We start from the raw sequence: 25,086 nt of genomic DNA, 5'->3' as shown, positions 1-25,086 counted from the left end.
GGGACTCAGCAGCAGATGTTGAGGAAAAATAGTTGAGAGGTAAAAAGAGCTCCGGACGGCAGCTTGATGTATAATTCAAAAAGTTTTATTACAAAAAGTGACATGTTAAACAGATCTGCGGCATCTGTGTGGACTCTGGCCAGCCGTAGAGAACTCCCCTGACAATGCGTACCAGTGGCCTCACATAGGCTCACATACACAGAACAATGCTAAGCAAACATCTGGAACAAATCCTGAGACTTTGTATACGAGAACATGTGATACTATACCCTGTAGGTTTCATCACCATGCACAGATAGAGACTTGGTGGTGCTGAAGCACCTGTCCTTGCCGTCATGTAAAAATGTGTAAATAGTGGGCACGGCGTGGGCATTACTGTCAGAAAGGTCAGAAAAGTCTTTTGTTTTAATGTTTTAATTAAACATGTACAGATACCTCTCAGACTGGTAATAGTTTATTTAGTGTTAAATAATATTTCTTTCTAGTTCCTGTGTGGTCCAGCTAGGTGGGCGGGGCTGCAGCTGTGATTGGAGAGGGTGAGGCCAGATACTCCACCCAGCACCGCAGCAGCCGTGTCCTCAGAGGAAGACCCGCAGGTGCAGAGGGACACCATCACTGCTATTTACCAGGTGGACAAGGAGCTGCAGGAGAGGGAGACGGTCTTGATGGAAATTGGGACAACAACTACAAAAAGATTGTGTAAAAATAAATAAATAAATAAATAAATGAAATCCACCTCTTGTATGTTTCATAAGCGTCACTTCTAGACCTCCAGTCTGTCCCAGTCTGCTGGACCTCAGAATAAATGACCAAAGCTTAATTTTCACATCTTCTCTTACTGACTGCTAAATGTTGGCAGCAGACTCTCCTCTTCATCATTTCCTTCATTTTATTCTGAACCGTTGGTGTCAGTTTCCCGTTTTCCCAGATTTTGTGCGTATGCCTGGGTCAGAGTTTGTGTGGAGGTAGGAACATTCTCCAGCCAAGTTTGGTTTTTTTAAAAAAGTTTACTATATTTGGCGTACGCCGGTTTCTGTACCTATGCTAGGTTTATAAAATGAGGCCCCAGAACAGTTATTTAATGTCAGGAAGTTGTGTAGCTGCTGGAAGACAGCTTTGTCTATAAACCTACTAAGACAGGAGGGTTGATATCGGCCTGTAGCTGCTCAGGGACGAGTCCAGGTTTTTCTTTTTCAGTAGTGGCTTGACGGCGGCTGTTTTTAGGGCCTGAGGGAAGACGTCTGAAAGCAGAGACGTGTTTATATCTGGAACATATCTAAGGCCATGCATCATGACACGTTGTTAAAAAACCCGGTTGGCAGGGCGTCAAGACAGCAAGTGGTGGTTTTCAGATGGACAAGGATCTCATCCAGATTTTTAGGACTGACTGGAGAAAGTGTGTCCTGGTGTTCATGTGTCTGAGTAGACACAGGGACATATGTCCTGCCCCTGGCATGGAAGCACTGACTGACTGCCTGGTTTCCTGGATTTAGTCAGTAAAGAAAGAAGCAAACTCCTTCCAGGCCTGGATGGATAGAAGTTCTGGGGTTACTGAGCCAGGCACCATACCATTTCAGTGGTATTTTCACCAATGCACCGTTTCTTGATAACCTCTGTTTGGGCTAATTTATTGACAATAACAGCATCTTAAAGAAAACACAGAAATCAGACAGAGCAACATCCATCAACACAACCTGGGACATATTCAGACCTTTAGAGACGACCAGATCCAGGCAGGGTCCTCTGGTCCACATGCTGAGTTAAACCAACGTTATCAAGAACACAATCCTTCAGTCTCTCTGCCCTCCAGGTCATCAGCATGAATGTTGAAATCACCAACAATTACACAGTCAGAATCAACACAGATTATCAACAGTAGTTCAGCCAAGTCATCAAAAAACGTTGCACAGTGTTTAGATGGTCGATAAATGTTAATGAACAACACACAAGAGGGGAGGTCATCTGGAGAGCCACATATCCGAATGAGCCAAAGTCTTCTAAGATATCTGCTGCATTGGAGGGAGTCATTAAAGCAAACAGCCCCTCCTCCACCTTTCTGATGTGATCTAGCTTCACCCACAGAGCTGGAGTCGTTTCTATAAGAACAAGCATCATTTTCTCTGTCTAACCAGCTTTCTCGTAAAAACAAGAAATGTAAGTTTGTGCTTTGCATTAAAATCATTGATTAAAATGTTTTTACAGCCAAAGATCTGACATTTAGCAAAGCTAGCTTCAGTGTGCTAAAACCATTACCTGTCCAGGTGTTGTTCTGGGCAGGCTGAGGTTGACGAGGAATGAACACAAGATGTGATAAATTTATAGAACGTACTGGGTGAATCTGGCTTTTCTGAACATTTATCAGTCTGATTGGTGTCTACTAAAACAGGGATAAAAGAAACTAACTGAATTGTGGGACCCGATCCTGGAGAGAGCCATGAGTACGCACATAGCTGCAGCCTGGACCAGCACAGATCCATCAGATGCTGGGCTGTAATCAGGCTGGAGACAGATGGAGGAGGAGTTTGGTTCCATCCTAGGAGGTGGGCGCTGGGGCTGGGACGACTGAGTCAGACCTCGCTGGGGAGCTGGTGGGGAAGGATGAAGCGGGATGTTTCGGTGTAAAAAAATGGGACTGGTGCATGGGGTCAGTTTGGTCACCACAGTGACCAGCTCCTCCATCTGGGAGGTGAAGTCCAGGAGGGGTGGAGAGGATGGGGAGAGGGAGGGTGACCTGGATGGTGGATGATGAGATGAAGGGGTGTGTCCTCGCTGGAAGCTTTGGGGGTTTCTTCAGGAAGGGGCTGAGGTGGTCTTTTATCAGGGTTTTTTCTAGGCTCTGTCTTATCATGTTGTTCTGGTCTCTCTTGTCTGTTCAGAAAATAAAACAGGTTGGAGGTGAACAGCCTCACTCCTGACCTGTTCAGGCAGAATCCATCTGGCTTAAAAACGTGCCTGCGGATGCATGTGTGGAACATGCAGCCGACAGCCTTGTTTTCAGACTAAACAGCCTGCTGGATCTCTCCACTCCTCCTCTGATTGGAGGGAGGGCCACTGATGAATATCTGGGCATCCGGACAGCTGATGGTATCCAGCAGTTCAGTAAAGTCCCATTTCAGCTCCTCAGATTGGTGCTTCACAGCATCGTTCCTCCCCACATGCAGGATGAGCTTTTCCATCTTTGGGGGCGCAGCCACATCTGATCCCATCTCCTTCACGTCTTTCACACCAAAGTCACCAACAACCAGAGTCTGAGGCTCAGCCGTTTGCTTTTTCTGTCGCCTTTTACTTTCTGAGTTGTTCTTTGAGTTGTTGAGGAGGTGCTTGGTCTGGATGGCAGAGCAGGCCAGCTGGTCACATCCCTAATCTCAGCAAATGGGACTCTGCCTGTTGCTCGTCCTCCCATTTCCCTGTGAGATGATTTACTCTTCGGTTTTGGCTGGAAGGGAGGCATCTTGCTGCTAGTTAGCTTTAGGTCCTGAGTAACTGTAAATAAGGCTTCTGCTATTTGTAGGCCATGCTGCCGTGACAATGAGAAGATTGTAAAGGCGTCTGCGTCATCACCAGTAGGTGCTGTGTAGCTCCGCAGAGACCCGAGGACCTCTTCCAGACCTGACGTACACCCCTGCTATGCAGACGGTTAATTTGGGATTAGGGGTTTCTGGATTTCTGGATCTTCTCACTGAATTTGTGTAGTAACCACTTTTTAAAAACAATAACCAGTGGATCAAGTTGATGAGAGGCTGATCGAATTAGTTCTTTGTTTTCTCCCATAAGTTAATAAAGACACTGAACCATACTGGACCCCATTGTTGATTTAAAACAGAAAGTACCTACAGAACTGAAGTGAACCATCAAAAGAACTCCGACCTGGTGAGTTTACTGGCTGATACCACCCCTGCTGCCACCTTCAGGTTTGGAGGAGAAACTGCAAGACGACACCAAAATGACGCGTTCCCCCTACGCTTGGGTGCAAGCGCAAACTCACCAGCGTCAGCTACGCCGTAACCGACCGCATGCAGACGCCACACAAGGACAAATCTGCCTTCAGAGTCTTAAAAAATAGTAGTATTCCAAATCTACCACAAAATACAGTCTCAGCGATTAATGAGAATCCAGGAACCATTGCTCATACATTTCTTGAGTAGAAAAATGAGAATATTAGCAGAAAAATCCAAGCAGTGGGCAGAGCGAAGCAGCAAAGTAGTTTGTAGGGTGTAGAGGTAGAGGAAGGTATGGCTCAAGAGACACTTTCTTATGGTCTACAGGCAGTAGACAATTTAGCTTTTTGCCACTTTACAGAACACAAGTTGTTCTTTTACAATGATTAGCTTGATATATTTCTATAAGTTTATGGTTTATGGCTTCGTGTTGGACGGTTCAGGCCTCTGATAACCGACACCTCATCGGGCATTCTCCCGTACTTATAGGATTACTTTACTCATTCCTAGATGAATTTAGCTATCCTCTGGAGGAAATAACCATTTACATTTTCTACTGTGTTCTAGGTGAATTTACACCAACACAATAACACATCTTCATTCTGACACTTCTGTAGTACTCTCACATGACTCAGCTTTCCTTTGTAACCAAGATTACACATACAGCCCTTGTAGTTGTTACGATATACTTAATTTTTTCAGTATGTCATTTCAGACAAAGGGCAGATAAAATATGCCTTAATATCAACCCTAGGATAGCATTTTAGCTAACCAAAATGGCAGATTTGGAATAACGCTGCATGACTGCAGCAAAATCAGGGTCACGGTAGACAATTTGCTTAATGTTTGTGGTGGTAATTACAAAAACAGTCTTAATCAAGACTGAAACTGCTGTGGTTAATAATGAATTTCTGGTATAACACTTTGTTTTGTGTAGTAAGCCCTCTAGTGGCTAAACTCTGACATAACACCGGCAAACTAGAAATAAAAGGAAAAGAGCTTATGGTGAAACAGTGTTTATGGCAAAGCCAAAAAGGACTTGCACTCAGTTGGGTTTTACTTTACTTTTTTAATTCACCAGACAAAAGTCAAATAAGTCTGTATGAAAGGTGCTTTATTTAAACATAAGTTTAAACATCTTCACCCCATTATCATTGTCATATAGAATGCACTGATTGTAATGTGCCGTGAAATCTTTATTTCAATGCTTAATCCTCACAACCCAGGATTGCTGAGGTGATCTTCTTTGGCTTAGAAACAATCCTGCCCATAGCCAGTATCATAGGGCTTTCATAGTGGTAATATTCTGAGCCCTTAAATAGTTTAATACCGTCTGGACCACACAGACCAGCATCGATATCTGACAAGGGCAAGGGCACATCTCGGATAACGGTCCAGGGAGTGGCAGAGAGGTCCACATCTTTCATTCTGTTTCCTGTTGGAAGAAAAATCAGTCAAGAAATCTGGAAAACACTTTATAAGCAAACAAGATCCAGCATTCAGGACCAGCTTTTTTTATTTAAAAACGAAAAACACAAGACTTTAAAAATGTTACCTTGGATTATATGAGCGACGTGTTCATCTGGACACACAAAAGCTGCGTCCACAGGTCCATCTAAGCCCATCTCATGTCTCAAGTATCGAGGACGGTCGCCAATGACGTTGGAACCTACCAGATAGATGTAAATCTCACCATCCTGCAAATGTTTGGTAAAGGAGAGATTTCATTTCCCTTTTCCCCCACTGAAACTTCCATGAAAAAATGAGATAACATTTTCATATTAGGCGTACCTTAATCAAGTACATCTTATCAGTGTAGGAGAAAGCAGCTTCCACCCTGTCGCCTACTTCTTGCCATGCCCTGGTTATAGGTAAGGAGTGGAGGCCATCACGGATGGTATCCAGACGCATGTAGACACGACCTGTGCAGATCGGACAACCCCTTAGTAAAAACTTGCAGCAAGCTCAAACAATTTCTCCTCCTACAGAAACACATTTTGGTTTTTCTTTAACATTTTTGGTCTATAGTTAGATGGGAAGGTTAAGACTGCTCAGACTTCCGGCTCTCAACCGAGGCAGACGCTTTTTTCTTCTCCTCCCTCTCTCACTCTGCCCTGCTACTGTCCTGTCATCTCTGAGCCTCTCTCTGCATTTCCTTCCAAAAACTAAATCTTGGATATGGATTTGATCAGCTGGTCCCTAAATGCAATCGACCAAATTTATTCGAACCGGAAAACAGGCGTAGGGGAGCCTGCTTGCCCTGGCGGAACGTTTTCGGCTGGATATGTGATGGATTCCTGGGGAGCGTGGAAAGTCATGTGTCTGTCGATTCTTTCTGTCGAGGACGCTGAGGACATCTATACATTCGGTTTCATGATAACTGGGTTTCTGCTGTTTGGAGCGGGCGGTTTCCTGGCATATCGCAAAATTCGGACACTGTCGGCAGTCACTGGCAAGCTGCCGGATTTCTGTGCTGGTGTGTGCCGAGCTATGAACAATCAGGCTTTGGCGGTACAGGAGCTGAATCGTAAACTGGAGGCTATTCCAGTTCTGGATGGCAAACTGGTTGCGCTTTCTGGGCTTGTACGTGAGGTGGTCACCAACTTGGAGAAGTTGTCAGCTCGGCTGGATGGAAATTGACCCAAAAATTCGGATGATTGGAGTCGCCAGTGGGACCACTGAGAGACTCAAGGCAGACGAAACAGCTCTGGCCTGAACCAAAACAAATGCTGTTATCAAATTTGGCTCCCTGTGCTGGCCTTGATGGCTGGCTGAAAGCTCCCTGGAATGTTTTGTTGATGGACGCTCAGTCCCCCACCCTCCCCTCACCCACTTCACGGGCGATGGACTTCAACCTGGATCAGCCCTCAAGGATGCCCCACTATCATCAGGTGGCAGAGACTGTGAGGGAGAACTGGGGCAAAGTTCATATGCTCACTTCTACGCACACACACGCACCACACTCAAGTACACCACTACAGATACACCTCCCCGTTATTCACTGCCTTGCTGTCCTTCCACCTCCCTCCACTCCCGGGCAGTGGGTTGATTGGACGCGCTCTGAGAATGCAGCTGCGTCTGCACTTGCTGCGATTGGAGACCCCCCCCCCCCCCCCCCCCCGCCATGTGTTTCTGATGTTGTGATTGTCTGAGTTATGTTCTGTATGTACTGAGGAGTGTTTTTTGTATCTTAATAATGGGCCCTTAGGCCCAGTGTGGAGATGCCTTTTTTTTATCCTCTCAGCTACATCTTACTCCCCTAATGTTACCTTTCACCTATATCTAAGACAAGGAGCGCTGTAGAAATGGCTGCTCCGTCAGTATGCCTGTTCTGTTTGTGTCATCATATGTTGTTTTGTCTAGTCTTGGATGGGTTGTACTGAAAACATGAATTTCCCTGCAAAGGGATTAATAAAGTATTTTTCATTTTCATTCATTCATTTCATTTTTCATTCATTCATTAAAATACGGTCTTATAGAGAGAAGCCAGCAACATTGCATAGACACCAGTCTAAGCTAATTAGTCTTATGGACACTAGCTTTGCTTAAAGGGGCCTTATTATGCTATTTGGACTTTTCTGAGCTTTCTTATCAGACAAGTGAGTGTTGTGTTTATTTTTAAATCACATAAGCGCATGTTTGAGTTTTCCAGTTTGCCTCTACATTCAGTTTCCACAGCGCTGAAAACAATCAGTTTTAGAGAGTTTTTATCTACTTCGATATTTCACTGACATCTCAGGGTGGGAGGCGGACTCAGTTATTAGTCATCTTCTACAGATTGAGCACGTTCACGAGAAGAAAGGCTCACCCACCTTCGCTGTATCGTAAGGCAGAAGACACCGTGGTGGACACAGCAGCATCTCAGACAAGAAATGCTTCTTCAACGGGAAAAGCTACATTTATTCAAATTCCCGAAGAAAACATCAGTCAGGATGGAGTTTGTTTTTGGGAACCAGCCACAGAGTTGCACCAACGTTTCTATCTGTGACCGGCACCTCACCGGAGACAGCTGGATGAATAAGAGCAGGTAAAACGAGGGATCTGCTACCAGGCTTTAGCTGAAAGGAGGGTCTGTTCCTACAATCAAGGACCGCGTTTCCGATCCTGAGCCACAAGCTGCAAGTAAAACCAAACAAGTTGTCTGTTTTGTTTTCATAGTGTGAGCAACGGTCAGACTAAAGGAATAAAGCCCACACTTACTTTACCTGATTGCTACCAGCAGGTAACACACCTGTAATGATGACCAGAAAGATGACCAAATGTAACAAGCAGGCTAAAAACATCCAGCTGATTAGCTACATGGAACAACGAATTTCTATGGCAAAGGCCAGAAAAGCAGCGATCTCCACCGTCAGTTCTAATGGCTGCCGGTGCTTCTATGGCGAAAATAGCGTGTACTGCCCACAAGTACCGTCAGCAGCTGACCAATGCGAGGCAGCCTGCATCAGGTGGAGGCGGGGCTTAGGCCGAAAGAGTCTCATTCTGCTTGTTTCTGGCAGAGGCTGATCTGAGGGCCTACAGAGAGGATCGATATATAATAAATAAAAGGGGTTTGTGAAAATTACTGGATTAAATTCTGCCCTTATGAATTCACATTTTAAAGTAAATTAGGATGATGTGAGCATAACATTGCTCCTTTAACTTGAGACTAATGTTTTATAGATAGGCCACCAACATTAGCTTAGAGACCAGTGTAAGCTAGTTATCGGCCTTAAATTGATCTCTGTTTAGGGTCATACCTGAATAAAAATCATAACTAAGAATTTTGCTTGAAAATTGAGTCAGTTTCACCACCTCTTCTAGCAGTCATGTGAAGCTTCAAAATTCTATTATATGATGTAGCTAAATGCTAACACTAGCCTGCTGGCATGCAGATGAGGTTTATGCTAATATGCTGATATGAAAGATGTTGCCATCTATTAACTATGACCTGGTATTGTGGAAATTGAAATTTTGCATCACATAGTGTACAAGGAAAAGCCTTACTTGCTTTGTCACAATCCACAGATTGCGTCCCAGGGGGAGTTCTGGTTCCTGGTCTTTCCTGTCCCAGTTTGTCCACACACCAACAATGTCCAGTGGAGCCATGGCACTAGCAAGGAAACAAAATATCATGTGGGTCTAGTTAGTATGGCTGCAAATGTAAATATACAATTACTTTAAGTAATTTTTTGGCAATAGAATTAACAATAGAAACAATAGAATTAATTGAAAATAAATCTCAAGTGATGCTAACCTGCTGTGGCTGATAATGTCCATTTTCATCACATTGCGGTAAAAAGGCTCCAATTCCGACACCTTTGGCCTGGGTGCTGTTTCTGTGGCGCTCACAATGACGCTGGGGCCCATCTGCATTGAAATGATGCACAAGCAGATCCTAAGAAATGGGATCTAGAGTAATATTTGGTAAAGATTTCTTGAAATGAATGAGATTCATCCAACTATGTCATCTTCTGCTTCCCATTTCTGACCAAACTGAGTATTTTGATGTGTTTACAAGTCTGATTCCAAAAAAAGTTGGGTTCTATTATTTTAGATGCAGTTTGTCACAGATGAGCAAATCTCAACACAGTTTTACATCTGAGAGACTCAGCCGCTCTCAAATGCTCCTTTTATACCCAGTCATGTTACTGACCTGAGACCAACTAACCTAATTATTCGTCAAATGCTCCTTCACTTGTTTTTGATCTGACCAACAAGTATAAAACTTCACCTGCTGTGCTGCAATCCACTCTTGGTTTACCAGGTGCAGTTCTGGTTCCTGGTTTTTCTTTCCCTTTTTCGTTCACACACCAACAATGTCCAGTTGAGGAATGGCACTATTAAACAATCATGTAGTTATAACATCTGTAACAGTTACTAAAAACGTACATGAAACACAGTAAAACTCAATAAATCAGAGTCACCAGAGAGATGCTAACCTGATGTGGTTGATACTTCCCATTTTCATCACACTGTGGTAAAAAGGCTCCGATTAAAGTACCAGTGGCCTCTACTCGGGATCTGTGGTGCTCACAGTGACGCTCAGCTGGTTAAGAATGGGACATACATCCTCACAGTTTATTAAGAAATATTAGAATTTTTAGCTAAACTATAGAGCTAGGATAGCGACATAAATCTCCGTTTTTGTTGTAACAACAAAAAAAAAAGGCACAAATCACATCTACAAGTACAGATTACCTTTGCAAGTCTTATAATACAAGCTTTATTCAAGATTTTTATTGCCTTTATGCATGCATCAGATTTCTCTAATCCCTAACCAATCACACATGGAAGAAATCTTAGCAGAATTAGCTGACAGTAGGTAAAAAGATACCTGAACTATACCATCCATGCCCTTTATGTTCTGCCTTTTCTTTCAGATGAGACTTAGTATTTAGATATGTAAATATTAAATGTCCTGACAAGTCTGAGGCTTTACCTGCTTTGCTGCAGTCCGCAGATGGTGTTCCAGGTGGAGTTTTGGTTCCTGGTATTTCCAGTCCAATACTGTCTACACACCAGCAATGTCCAGTGGAGCCATGACACTAGCAGAGTAATAAAATATCATATAGTCATAATGACTACAAATGTAAAGTGATAATGCATACTCAAAATTCAGTGAAAAGTCCAAAAACCAACCTGCTTTTGGAGAAACTCTCCATTTTCACCACACTGGGGAACAAAGACTCCAGCTATGGGTTGTCCTCCTGTAGTGGTGGTCTTTGTACTGTTTCTGTCCTTTTGGCATTTAGTCGTGGAACCTTCTGGTTTATCTGGTTGAGAATAAAACACAAATTTAAATGATGTAAGATTTGTTAGAATAGCAAAACAGACAGGATTCATCTGCTTCATGATTATCTGGTGCAACTAACGCATGGAGTCTAAGCAGCAGTCACATCAGACTGTTTACATGCCTTAAATTAGTTTTCATACCCTAAAATGATATTTCGACCTGGTGACCCCCATCCTGCACAGTACAGCTAGACTTAAACCAGTCATGCAATCTAAATTACATTTAGACATCAAACCACATGAACACAACACACAAACAACTTCTGGGGGGAATGCCATGTAGTGCATGGTGGGCGGAGCTGCTTGGGTGGCATTGCTCCCAGCATGGCGTGGTCACTGCCCCCCAGTTTTAATGGCAAACAACACACAGTCATCAGCAGGGAAGGTGAGGGCAGTGGGGTCCTCTCACACCCGTTTCCTGGGCGCCACTGGGGATGGGCAGGGGGAGGTGGTTGCACCAGGGGCTGGGATCCATACTGGATCTGCTGACTGGGTGGCTGCGGGCCCTAGGGGGTGCCCAGTCTACTGCATATGGGTGTGATGTGACGGGAGGGTGGCAGGGTGTGGTGGTGAGGGTGGAGGAGCAGTCGGTGGCTGCCTCTGGGCTCTTGCGGCTCGGGGCCCTTCGCTCTGGCCTCCCTGGATGGCCATTGCCTGGCGAGGTCAGCCGCTACCGATCTTGGCCCGCCTCGTGACCATGGGGGGCTCTGGCTGGGGCCTTCCTCTGCTGCCCTCGGGGTGGGTCCGGGCTAGTCTTGGTAGTGGGGGGGGGGGCTTCGGTTCATGCTCTGGGATTGTCGCTGATCGACCTGGTCTCTGGGCTGCCCTAGTCTGCTCTGGCCTCTGTGGAGGCGTGGTCATATTTGCAGGGTCACACTGATCTCTGCTCAATCCAGACTCCTTTTACTCTGCATGCTGACACAGTCAATGAGTTGTCCAGTGGGTTTATAGACAAGCTATTTTATTCAGGTTTATTTATTTATTTATATATATATTTTTATGCGTGTGTTTCTGGTTCTTTGTTTGTTGTTGTGATACATGTTGTTGTTGTTGTCTTGGTTATATTTTAGGAACTCCTGATGATTGTCTGCTAAGTTCACCTGTAAAAGCTTTGGGAAATTCTCTGTTGTGTTTCTGTACAGGTGTTAGGTTGGACTGAAGCTTGTTGCTTCTATCTACTGCATCTTTGTCTCCTCTTCCTTTTTCTACTTTCCTTTTGACTTCTCTCCATTTCTTTCTTTCTTTCTTTCTTTCTTTCTTTCTTTCTTTCTTTCTTTCTTTCTTTCTTTCTTTCTTTCTTTCTTTCTTTCTTTCTTTCTTTCTTTCTTTCTTTCTTTCTTTCTTTCTTTCTTTCTTTCTTTCTTTCTTTCTTTCTTTCTTTCTTTCTTCTGTGCCCGGTCCAGCAAGATTACACAAATTCTATAATGCTAAATAAATAAGATAAAATGTGATATTTATACAAATGAGGAAATAAATAAGCTCCTCTTGGCAGAGCAAATTTCTTCTGCATAACACAGCAGCCAGTATGGGATAAGGTTTGTGCCACTGGGGAGCAAATCTGAATTCTTTATATTTGAATTTGAATCATTCAATTTGAATCTGAATATGCCTGTTTGAATAATTGCTTCAAAAAACCGAATCTAAATGACCATATTTGATATTGAATCTGTTAAAATTTGTTTTAATTTGTAGTGAGAGTGGCTGGCCTGGATCTTAGAGTCCCTCTCTCTCTCTCTCCCCGCCGCCACCCTCCCCTCGCCCTCCCTCTGCTTGTAGCCGTTGAAAACAACTGCACAAAACTGACGTTACTCCATCTGCGATTGACTTGTTTTGCCTCACGTCAGGTCCCGGATGTGTGGCACAAAAGTTTGAATTTCAGATCTGAATTTGTATTTCAGACCTCCTGGACGGGATAGAAATGCCTGGAAAACTTCTGTAGACCACCTAAAGGGTAAAATATCCATCACATTTACCCCACAGAGCTACACACCACCGCTCCTGAGACGCTGATGATGATACAAATGATGGCGCTCAGGATGGATGAGTTTTAAGGGTTAACATGTCCAAAAGCATTATTTAACTATTTCAACTTCCTTTCAGATGAGACTTGGAGTTTGGATATGTAAATGTATGTTGTAAGTCTGGAGAAGTTTAAAGCCTCACTTGGTTTGCTGCAGTCTACATCTGGTACACCAGGTGGCGTGGCAGTTCCTGGTATTTCCCGTCCCTTACTGTCTGCACACCAGTGATATCCGGTGGAGCCGTGGCGCTAGCACAGTAATGAGAGATTGTTCAGGTATGACTGTGAATTTAAATTACAATTACTTGAATAGACATGATAATACACAATAAAATTCAGTGTGGATATTCTCAGGTGATGCTAACCTGGTCTGGCAGATACTGTCCGTTGTCATCACAAGCTGGTAAAAAGGCTCCAATTAACCTGCCTCTGGCCTCTACACGTTTTCTGTGGTGCTCGCAGTGGCGCTCCGTTATATCTAAAGACAAATGACATAAACATTCGCTGAATTTTAAAAGAAACAGGCAGAAGGGTGCTTCCATATAGAAATATTCACATAGTTAAGAACTGCAACCAGTTTCCTTTTGTTTTTATGTCCAAACTGCAGAAAAGAGGTTAATCTAAACAGTGTAAAAAGGTTTTCTACACTCATCAGGAAAAGACTTTCTTTGTCTGAGAGGAGAATTAAACAAAGATCATGTTTTGAATAATGTCCACTACATTTATGCTGTGATAAGCTAAATATATATGTATGTATTACGAAAAGCAGACTATCATCAGGATTGGTATAAAATTTAATCAACCAGAGTTTGATTCATCTGTGACCTGAAGCTTCATTCACTTTTCTCTCTTGTTCAATGTTTTATAACATTTATGTGTTTATTTTATTGTGTTTGAAGGGTTGATGAATGTCCCGTTACAATGTGCATCAATTCATTGTTTTAACAATGACATCATTGATCTGGACTTTCACATCTTATAATGTACAGACGTGTTGATCTGATACTTTTAAACAAAGAAAATCAGAAAGGTGACAGTAAACGAGCTTCATGTAGGTGATCTGATCTACAGCCAAGCCCCACAGAGCATGCTCATTGGTTGAGATAGTAAGCTACACTTCCTTGTGGGCGTGGACAAACTCCACACTTAGAACAAAGAACTCTTCAGAGGAGCAGACGCTTGAGTATGCATTTTAACATGCATGAAGGATGGAGAGAGGAAACTCCCTTCATGTCATTTGTGTTAAGCCGACCTTTTCCTTCTTTTTCTTATTATAACTAGTTGACTCCGTTTAGTTTATATTCTCCCTTTCTATACATATTTTTGGTAAATGGTTAAATTAAGCCTCCACGCTTCAGCGCTGGTTTACTAAGTTTGTCACTTTTTGGCTCATTAAAGCTGGACTCTGATCTCTTTTGGGCATCATTACTACCAGAGGAACACTGTCCACCATCCAGCAGCGTCTCAGACCATAATAATCAATATTTATATTGATTATTAAATCAAATTTTTATTTGAACATTGTTGATGTTTAATGACGCTAGATCACAACATTGCACAAGACCCAGATATTCTTTTTTTTTTTTCTAGGACAATGCACATTGATGAACACTTTGTACAAATACATGACATTGTGTAAATATGCCGGATTTAGCTAAAAGCTATTTTCCATCCGTAGTCCTCGGAAAAGACACATAACAACAGATATAATTTACAATATACAATACACAAAAACCAATCTACAAACACTATATCGCACACATTAAACCTCACCTATGTTGACAGGTTTTGAGCCATGTTTTAGTTCTTTTTAAAAAGCTATAAGGGTGGAGCTCTATCGTATAGAAGTTGGAAGACTATTCCAGCAATGGTATTTTATCCTGTGGCAGTCCGTCTAAACGGAACCTCACAGTCCCCTCTGAAGGCAGATCTGGTCCTGAGGTTACTGTCGCTACGTCTGATAAATTCCTCCAGGGGGAGCTAAGACATGACGAGATTTGTAGATGAGGCAAGAATGTTTAAAAGTTTTAAAATGTTCAAAACCTTGATGGCTTTTTTATAAAGTTGTGCTATAGGTTTTAGTACTGTGGTGCCTGCTAATGACCATATTGTAAAACAATATTCTATGAGACAAGCTCACGCAGTGAAGGTATGATTTAGCAGCAACAGCTGAAATAAAAGGTCTAATTTTCTTAAAGTTTTGAAGATGAAATTTTACTGTGTTGACCACTTTTTTCATGTTTCTTAAAGGTAATATTTGAGTCCAATATGTTTCCCAGGTACTTAAATTGGGATACCATTTCAAATACCTCACCACCTACGGATATATTTAAGCCGTTCAACTGCCCTGGTCTTTTTGCAAATGCATGCATAAAGTTTTGTTTATGTTAAGCATAAGATAATTATATTTAAGCCAGTCTTGTATACCTTTTAAAGCAATGGTAAGTTTGGATGAAATAATATCAATTGTAGAACCATGAGTGTAAATAACTGTATCATCTGCATACATTTGAATGTTGAGATCATGATATACATCTGGGAGGTCAATAAAATATAATGAGAATAGTAAGGGTCAGAGGATTGATCCCTGTGGGACACCTACAGGACAACTGAGAAAGGAGGATTTGACCCCATCAACAGTCACACACTGTATTTGAAAAATACGACTCAAACCACTGAATACCATATTTAACGATGGATGCACCCAGAACCACCTGCTGATTTATTGTCATCTTTATTTTAATTTCTTTCTGTTTTGTGTCCACTAAGTTCCTGGTGTAAACAGACCTGAGCTGTTATCGATGTTCACCTTGTTTCTGTGGTGTTGTTCATGAAATGTTGCATCCATACACATGGTAGATCAATCATTATCATTGGCTGGTGGTTTTCTAGTTTTATCATCAGTTTAAAAGTCCTCATGCAACCCCAGCAGGAAAAAGAGATGATGTAACACAGTTCTGTCCATTGTTATCTGATTTAGTTCTACATGCATTTAAGAAAACCTGGATGTGCTGTTCAGGTTGTAATGAGAAGATCAGATCAGGGTCAATGTGGGCAAAAACCTCTGATTTAAGTCACTTTGCCGGCAGTGTGAACATGGACTCAGGTGAAAGGATCCACCAAATTTCTGGGGACTATACGGATGGAAAAATGCTAATTCGCCACAAAATTACATGCATATAAATAAATAAATCACTATCAGTTTCAGAGGAAAATCAATGAAACCCAATGAGGACACTCCAGATAAATATTGGCCAAAGTCTTTGATTGACTGATCTTATCTTGTTTGTTGATGGACCGACTGCAGCCAACAAGGTAAATATCAGCTGACGCACTTTAAACCAACATCTGTGTGCATCCCTACCGCACAGCATATCCTATCCTTTATGCTATTTACTTTAACTTCATACTTTCTGCATGTAAACAGAAAACATTAGATATGCTATTTTAATGATTTTCTCCATGTAATTACCTGCAAAGATGTACGTGGTGCCTGCATTGTCTGTAGTTATGGCCCCAAGTTTGACATCACTGCACTTGGGGGGTTTACCTTTGCCTGCAGGTGGATAGACAACATTGCACATGTCACTGGTTTGTTGTAGAAAATAATCACCTTTCCATTCATTTTGTGATAAACTTACAAATATTAGGTATATAATATATGACATAAGGATGTAAAAGCTTCAAACAAGTTCTGCACAGTTATGTAATCGTAATACGTAGAACCCACCTGCTGCTGAATCCGGCCTGTGGAAGATGAAAAGAACAAAATAAGTTAGTTTTCTGTGCTTCTGCTTAGCACCACATTGTTCTTCAGATGCAGGACTAAAGAAACATGATGATAAAGCAGTCTTAAGTTTGTCTAATTGATCCAACTGGTGAACTTAGTGAACCAGCAAACAGAGTTAAAAAATAAATGTTTGGTCATTTTCACCCAGAAAATTTAAACTGCTGAGATGAACAGAATCATGTTAAAAATGTCAAATAAACAGGGGAAAAAATCTGTTTATGATTTACTACATCCTATATCCGTACTACATATTTATATATTAGCCTAAGAAATAACCTGTACACAGTTATGACCTGTTATGGATGAAAATGCATTCATTAATACTCACAGCGGTCCCGCCCTGGTGAGGGCCAACGCCAAGCACAGAATCAGAGTTTTAGAGACCAGGTCCATGCTTGTTCCCCTGAAGACCCACGCTGGGACACGGTCCTAAAGCGGAGCTTTGCAGGAGCTGAACTTATATTCCAAAATGATTAAGTAAGTATTTACGTATGTGGGTGGACATGTCTGAAGCAATCGTTTTCCGTCAGTCATTGCTCAACCTTTTTTACTGGAACTGTTATTTCCTTCTGGAAGAAATAAAATATTTATCTTTTTTATTGTATTTGGTTTATTAATTTTAATTAGTTTAATATTTATTAATTGGTTTATCATTTCTCTGTGGGCATGTTATGTTTGTTCCATCTAACTTGAAGTTAGCTAACAGCAGAAGCTTCTAGTAACCCTTGATGTTGAAAATAATTGATCTTTTTGGTTAATATTTTACAGACTATGTTTTATAATAGCATTTGGGGCAGAACACGACCTCTGACCTCCTTTTACTGGATCTACTCTTGGAGAAAAGTGAATTGTAAAGCATGCTGGCATAGTTTTATTTACTTAAATAATTTTTGTGTGATACTGATGTGATTGATTATAATAAATCATGGAACACAGAGTGTCACCAAGGAGGGTCTGTGGAATCTGGATTCTCTGGCTTGGCCCCTATTTTAGGGTCCAGGTTTAAGTTAAATCCACACATGATATTACAAAACCAACACATAGGGCAGACCTCAATAGTGACTTTTATTGGGCTCCTCTCTTTCGTGAAGCGAGCTGGGGTGGCTGCAGCTGAGAGCCGAGGGAGGAGGTGGGTCAGTCAGTGGTTGACTGAAGAGTAACGCGGCCCTATGGGAATCCACCCGAGCCTCCTGATTAGCCAGCATTGCTCTTGATGAGTATTTCAGCGTAAGAAATCGGAGGTGTGGCATGAGTGTGTGTGAAGCCCCTCAAATGCGTGAGTCTTACGGCCGATGTGTGACCCCTCTTTTCCACCAGGTACGTGCGCCGCAGTCCACCTGGGGTGTCCCCCACAGGGCATGGTGGGTGGGTTATGTGTGATGTGACTGTGTGGTGGTGAGTGCTTGTGGTTACGGCACAGGGGAGGGTGTGAGTGTGGGGTTATATGGGGTGCAGGTTGGAGTGGGTGGGGGTTGATGGCACCCTGGTTCCCGGGGTGTGCGGCTGGAACATCGGGGTGTGTGCTGGCCTACACCGAGTGGTTGTCTGGGGGGCCTGGTCCTCCTAGGCATGGTGTGGGCCCTCTGCCTTTGGGGGGTGGGGCGGCTGCCTCTGGGCTCCTGGGGCCCTGGGCCCTTCGCTTGGGCTGCCCTGGGTGGCCGGTCCCTGGCCGGGCCGGTGGCTGCTGATCAAGACCGTTGGGGGCTCTTGCTGGGGCTCTCCTCTGTTGCCCTTCGGGTGGGGCTGGAGTCGTCTTCGTGGTGGGGTAGCTTGGGTTGGTGCTCCGGGACTGCTGCTGAGGGCCCGGGTCTCTACGCTGCCCTGGTCTGCCTCTGACCTCCATGGAGGTGTGGTCACATTTGCACGATCTCACTCACCACTCTTCATCACTGATCACTCCTCTTCCTCATGCTCTGCATGCTGACAGTCACTGAGTGTCCAGTGGGTTTTAATACTAATTGATAATTATTCTTCTTTTTTTCCTGTGAGTTAGTATCTGGTCGCTGTTATGTCTTTTTGATTTGGTTTTATATTTAAAAACTCTTAATGACTAGCAGTCCTGTTTTTTCTGTGTGTGTGTGTGTGTTTCTGCTTTTGTAAAAGTTGTAGGAAATTTTCTGGTGTGTTCATGTACAGGTGTAACAGTTTGTTGTCTGGTGATGGTGTGGTTTGAAGGTCGTTTCCTTCTGTCTGTGATCTTTTTGTCTCCTTTCTTCTTTCCCTTTTGCTCTTTTTTTTGCTATTTTCCATCTTTTTCTGTCCCCTCCGGTCAGGTCCAGCAAGATTACATAGATTCCGTGATTCAAAGTAAATAAATAAATAAATTAATCACATTATCAAGAGGAGCCTTACCCATAGGCCTCCCCTTGGCAGAGCAAATTTGTTCAGCACGATACAGCAACCAGATTATCATTTAGCTGCTATGATGCTGGACAGGACAAGTTAAAAAAAAAAAAGACTTGCGTAAGATTAGCGAAGGCGCTTTAGAAATGCTTCTGACACGCGCCACAACGCACCCGATGTGGACTGAAAATGGCCACGGCGCCCTGTAAACAAGTCATCATTAATGTAGCACATTTAAGCTTAACATACTGTCTTAAAATGGCGGCTACCCGTCCTCCTTGCTCTGGAAAAAACTCTGTGACTGTCTGACAACTCCTTCTTGACAGTTCAACCCTTCACCTCCCACCTTACCCCACGCTCCTCATCACCACGACAACCAAATAAAACAGACCATCCACCCAGTGATGACTGCTTCAGAACACTTTTGTTGGCTGTGTCCAGATGTCCACCCTACTCCCTAACCCCCCGTTCACTACATAGGGCTGCACTACATAGGGCTGCACTACATAGGGCTGCACTGCATAGGGCTGCACTGCATAGCGACTCATTCTCTTGGCGATTCGGACACAAAGCTGCCTATTTTTTCCTCACTGCAAACCACGTGACTACTGCCATCACCACGGCAACCACAACCCGCGTCAAGATGTCATTCCAAATCCAATCCAAAGTTGTGTGTAAATATTTATTTTTATTCCTTATGTTATAGTTTATTCTTTGTTTGTTTGCTTATAGGTAATTTTGCGCAGCTAATTTATTTGCCTCCTTGAGCCACGTTGAGCTTCTGCCCGCAATGCATTGTGGTCTAGTGACCATCGATGCTCACTACTTTTCAAGATGCATTGTGGGTAATTTCGAGTGCCCTACTTTTTTCTCTCTGGACATTTGGACACTCTGACAAAATGGCGTGAACCCTACGTAGGGCACTATGTAAGAGTAAGGTGCACATTCGGACACGGCCTGTGGCTCCTACAGCGGCCTCTTTTCTCCCAGAATTCATTGCACACAAGACGGTGGTGAATGAGCAACCAATCTCAGAAGAGTACTTTTTTTTTTTACTAAACTTTAGTAGAAAGGTGACCAAACCAAGTACATTTAAAACATGTTTGTTTAACCGCGGCATTAAAATTCTGTAATATTTGATATTCATAGATTTTTAAGAGGTTAATGACGTGTCTGCCAGCTGGAAAACAACAAAGCCTCATTTTTTTGTTTGTTTTACTTTATTATACAGTCGGTGTTAACGTTCACTAAAGCGTCCTATGATATGCAAACAGTAATTTCAGAGGTTTAAGTGGTTCAACGTCCTACTTTGCTGCTATGAGAAATTGTTGTTGGCTGGGTAGGCTGTCCCAGTTCACGCAGATAAGGTGTGCAGACTAAAGACAAGAGAGAAATGAAGCAGTAAAGATCAGAGACAGAGACAGAGCTGCTGTGGAAGCAGGAAACAATCTGATTGGTTGAGCTGAACTGAAAACATCATGGCCCCGCCCACTGAACTTCAGCTCATCCAATGACATTATTTCTTCTTCATTCTACTGCAGTGGAAGAACATTGTTCATCTGCTGTGTGTCTGGCTTTAAGAACTCCAAAGACATGTTGCTTTACCTCTTTTTGCTTCTATCTCACATTCTAGGTGAGTTTAAGAACAGGGATTAAAGTTTGCTTGAAGCTGCTGCATTAACCACATATACAGACTGCATTTCACTACTTTTCTGCTTTCTTTGCTCTGATAGAATGAAAATCATCTTTGGATCATCTTGTAAATTGAACTGACAGAGTTCTACAGTTGATTTAGTTGTGAATGTCCACAGAGTAACACTGTACAGGAGACATTTTCCACTGTCTTCTCCTCTCAGCCTCATGGACAATGTTAGTCTGATGGCTTCATTTTCTCTACTTTTTCCAGGACTAAAAGCTGCAGACACAATCTCTCCTGATCAAGATGAAGTCAGTGGAAGAGAAGGACGACCTCTCAAACTCACATGCACATATCAGACTGATGATAGTTATCCTCTCCTCTACTGGTACAAACAACATTCTGACCTTCAGGCTCCTCAGTTTATAGTCTGGAAAGGAGCAAAAGACAACACAGGTCTTGAATACATTCCTGATCAGCGATATTCCTCAGAAACAACGTCTACAACAACCAGCCTGACCATCAGCGAGCTAACCCTGGCAGACACAGCTCTCTACTACTGTGCTCTAGAAACACAGTGATACAAAGTGTAGAAGAGGCTGTACAAAAACCTGAACACAGATATCTGACTACTCTTCAAAGAGGAGGGAAGTGGTATTCAGACCACAGCTTCATATCAGATGGATTCTGCTCATTCCTGTTTTATCAGAGTCTCTGTGGTTCCAGCTGCAAACACTAATTATTCTAATAGAAAAACTCACCAACAATGTGCTTCATAGAGCTTTGGAAAGAATAGAAAATGTTTTAAAATGTGTTATAGAGAAGATAAAATGAAGAAAACCAAGCAGAGGTTGCAGAGCGCTGAAAAGCAGAGTTTATATTTCCACTTAAACAAATAAAATCTCAAACCTATAAGGTTTTATAGACAATGATGCAGAGTGAATCAGCAGTGTTAGGAGAGTAAGACAGACGTCACCATTTACCCAAAATATACAATATTCTTCCACATTTCTGGAGCATAAAATACACAAACATGTCCCCAAAGTTGCAGGTAAAACTGTTCCAGATGATCTAAGAAGTCAGAACATGCCAGAAAATCTGAGATGTGTTTGGAGCCAAAACTGTTAAGAACTTGGATTCATGAAAACCTCCAACCAGACCAGGGGGGTTTCCACAAAGCTGGATTAAGGGAAAGCCGGGCTTATCTTGATAAGTCTGGATCATTTCAGAGAGAGCTCTGTTCCATAAAGGTGGTTTATGTGAATGCCGGTGAGTAACCATGGTAACTGATGCACCAGAACTAGCCTGCTCGGGGCAGGCTAATGTTCAAGCTTAGCTTAGCTGCGTGTCAAAGATACAGATTCCCTAAAGAAAAGTTCCACCTGGTAGAACGCTGCGCTCCCACCTCATTCTGGTATTAAAGTAAAATAAAAACACTTGTTATCATATCACTACTTTGTCTTATATAATCAATAAATCTGTCAGTGCCGATGTAACTAAAGAAACACGACTATACACGTACTGAACATGAAATAAAAAGAACATGGTATTCATTAAAACTAATTAAGACCTTATTAACCCTCCCCAGGTTCAGGAACCCGACCTCCACTGCCTCTGGTTGGCTAACAGTAAAACTGGGATCAGCTGAGCCCCGTCCATACAGGCCGAGGGTGTTTAAAGAGAGAGAGAGAGAAAGCTGGTCTAAAGAGATGGACGGAGAAAGATATAGATAGATAGAGACAGGCTTCCTTTCTGGTTACCATGGCTTGGCCTTTTATTAATGACCCTGCAGAGGACGCACGCTTCATTCAAAGCTCATTCAGACCACCAGACCCACGGTTTTCAGGGGGAGGACCACCAGTAGCAGTGGTCTCTGACGTTGTCTTGGTCTCTGACGTTGTCTCGGTATCTGACGTTGTCTCGGTCTCTGACGTTGTCTCGGTATCTGACGTTGTCTCGGTCTCTGACGTTGTCTCGGTCTCTGACGTTGTTGGTCTCTGACGTTGTCTTGTCTCTGACGTTGTCTTGTCTCTGACGTTGTCTCGGTCTCTGACGTTGTCTTGGTATCTACAGAGCAACATGTTTACAGCTCAACACGTTTAGAACAAACATTTCTTCAAAGATTCCTCCCGCTCTGAGACATGTTCTGGTTCTTTATTTCCACCTGCTGCAGGTTCGCTTTGCTGGTAAGATGCTGCTGCTGGTGGAACAGAGTTAATGTAGCTCACACACACACACACACACACACACACACACACACGCGCAATAATATATTGACATTATATGATGATGCATATTGATTACTGGATCATTAATAAACTGAGCAGGGCCAGTACATCTTATCCAGCAGTGACGTGCGGTCAGGAGGCAGCAGTACTCTGCTTCACCTCCAGGGGGCGTAGTTTCATGCTGGTGGATGAACAGTGAAATAAGAAGCTCTTTTCAGTTCTTACCATGTAAATGTGACTCCAGAGGAGTCGGTGCCTCACCAGCCATGAACCCACCGCACGTCACTGATCTCCATCAGCTTTCTTTGTTCAGCTGCTGAGAAAATTAAGCTCTCGGTTTGCTCTCTTTTCCTGCTGCTCCTCTTTTCCACCGTCCACTCGTTCCTCAGGATCTCCCACATAACCAGGCCATGTAAGCCTCGCTTGGATTAGCTTCAAGTAGATGGTTGGTCTAGACCCAAACACCCTGTCAAATTACAGGCCCAACGCCAACTTGCCTTTAATTTTGAAGGTCCTGAAAAAGGTGGTGGTTACCCATCTCGAGGGTGTAATGGAAAGTTTTACACATAACCCTTATATTTGTGTGATATTTAGATGAGACATGTAATCTTGCACTTTGTATTATAAAACCATGGCTTATATTTCACTGAGCAGAACGACCTGTACCCAGCAAATATTTGGTAATGAGCTTTTCTTTCTTATCACACCGCTGGTAACTTTCTTCAGAAACTCTGTAACTCATCAAGGAAAAGAAAGAAGAAGCGTGATAAAACCAGTTTGAGCAGGTTCTGTAGACAGTGTACTGAGGGCTTGTACCTACAACCTTGATGCTTTCTTGTCATGCGAGTCCATATTAACCAAGCCCATGTGTATCTCTGTGGACTCGCTCAGCCAAAACTGTTTTGACTGCGTGACTCTCATTGCTGATCAGCTCTTAATAAAAATACTTTGTGTGATTCTCACTTACTGTGTGATCTTTGATAATAAAATTTCCACTACAAGGGCCACCTAAAGACTTGTAAACTCTATGAAATGTTTCAGTCCAGTTTTGCAGCCCTGGTCAGAGTCACAAATGATCTGCTGGTGGTAGCTGACAAATTCCCATCTCTTCTGCTCCTCCTCAGTCTAACAGCAGCTTTTCATACAGTGGACCACCATATCCTCCTTCACCGCCTGCAGCATACCATTGGTCTGACTGGAACTGTCCTTGAGTGGTTCCAGTCTTTCCCCACAGGTAGGGCTGAATGTGTGGACCTGGGGGATGCCAGGTCAAGGCCCCATGCTGTCACCTGTGGGGTCCCTCAAGGGTCTGTCCTCGGTCCCACCCTGTTTAACATCTATATGTTCCCCCGGTTCACATCATCGGCATGCATGGAATTCCTTTCTACTTCTATGCCGATGATACTCAGCTCTACCTGCAGACTGATGCCACCTCACTGACGGCCACCTTACCCCCCCTCTCCTCCTGCCTGGAGGAGATAAATGCATGGATGACAGAAAACTTTCTATAGCTTAATAGCACAAAAACCGAGACCATCCTCGTTGGCACCATCAGGTTTAATCCTCTCCCATGACAACTACTTCATTTTCTAACCACTCCATCCATCTCTCCACCTCTGTGACAAACCTTGTTGTCAGGTTTGACCCCAACCTTTCATTTGACCACCACATTTAAAATCTCTGCAAAAAATATTCTTTTCATCTCAAGAACATTTCCAAACGTTGCCCCTCCTTTACCCTCAGTGATACTGAAAAGCTGGTTTAAGGCCTTTGTCACCTCCAGGCTGGATTAATGTAATGATCTCCTCGTCGGGATACGGGGAGGAGCCTGGAGAAGCACTTCCAGAACTGTGTTGCCTACGTCCTGAAGAGGAGGCGCAAATACAACCACATCACCCCTGTTTGCAGTCCCTGCATTGGCTCCACGTCCAGCAGAAGATAGAGTAAATGCTCTCATTTCCACCGGGTGCGTTTGCACCGTGTTATGGCTGCCGCAGCTTATCATGGCCATTTTAGTCAACGGTTTAGTTCCCACCGGGCGCACCGCGGTGCGTGTCAGAAGCAACCTGGAAGCGTCTTGTTGCAACTCTCTGCTAAATAAATGTGGCGAGTCTGGTTTTGACAGAACATGCACCCATAACGCATCAAACTCTGCAGTTCAGATATGAGCAGACAGGAAGTCAGACACGGGAGCAGTGTAAAAGCTTCTGGCAATTTTCAAAATAAAAGCCCCCGTGCAGATTTGCGCTGCTGAACCAGTAAACATTACGTCATTAACCGGTCAGGGTCTCTCAGTGGTTTTTCTTTTCATCATGGACGACTAGACGTTTATCTTCGAAGTTGAGAATCACAATATT

At 43.1% G+C, this 25,086-nt stretch overlaps 1 protein-coding gene across 1 annotated transcript in view; it reads right to left on the bottom strand.

Annotated features, from left to right (window-relative positions):
* Positions 1 to 5,080: 5,080 nt before the first annotated feature.
* Positions 5,081 to 25,086, bottom strand: part of LOC121645006 (thyroglobulin-like) — a 258,794-nt gene continuing 238,788 nt past the window's right edge. Inside the window, exons 11-18 of the mRNA XM_041993281.1 lie at positions 10,360 to 10,465; positions 9,860 to 9,966; positions 9,652 to 9,757; positions 9,175 to 9,287; positions 8,925 to 9,030; positions 5,730 to 5,860; positions 5,494 to 5,635; positions 5,081 to 5,373 (exon numbers count right to left, since the gene is read on the bottom strand). Coding sequence (XP_041849215.1) covers positions 5,147 to 5,373; positions 5,494 to 5,635; positions 5,730 to 5,860; positions 8,925 to 9,030; positions 9,175 to 9,287; positions 9,652 to 9,757; positions 9,860 to 9,966; positions 10,360 to 10,465 — 1,038 coding nt within the window. The 3' untranslated portion in view covers positions 5,081 to 5,146. The remainder of the gene's footprint in view (positions 5,374 to 5,493; positions 5,636 to 5,729; positions 5,861 to 8,924; positions 9,031 to 9,174; positions 9,288 to 9,651; positions 9,758 to 9,859; positions 9,967 to 10,359; positions 10,466 to 25,086) is intronic.

Source organism: Melanotaenia boesemani, chromosome 8, assembly GCF_017639745.1.
Source record: "Melanotaenia boesemani isolate fMelBoe1 chromosome 8, fMelBoe1.pri, whole genome shotgun sequence".
NCBI classification, from domain to species: Eukaryota; Metazoa; Chordata; class Actinopteri; order Atheriniformes; family Melanotaeniidae; genus Melanotaenia; species Melanotaenia boesemani.
This window is presented reverse-complemented; position numbering and strand designations above follow the sequence as displayed.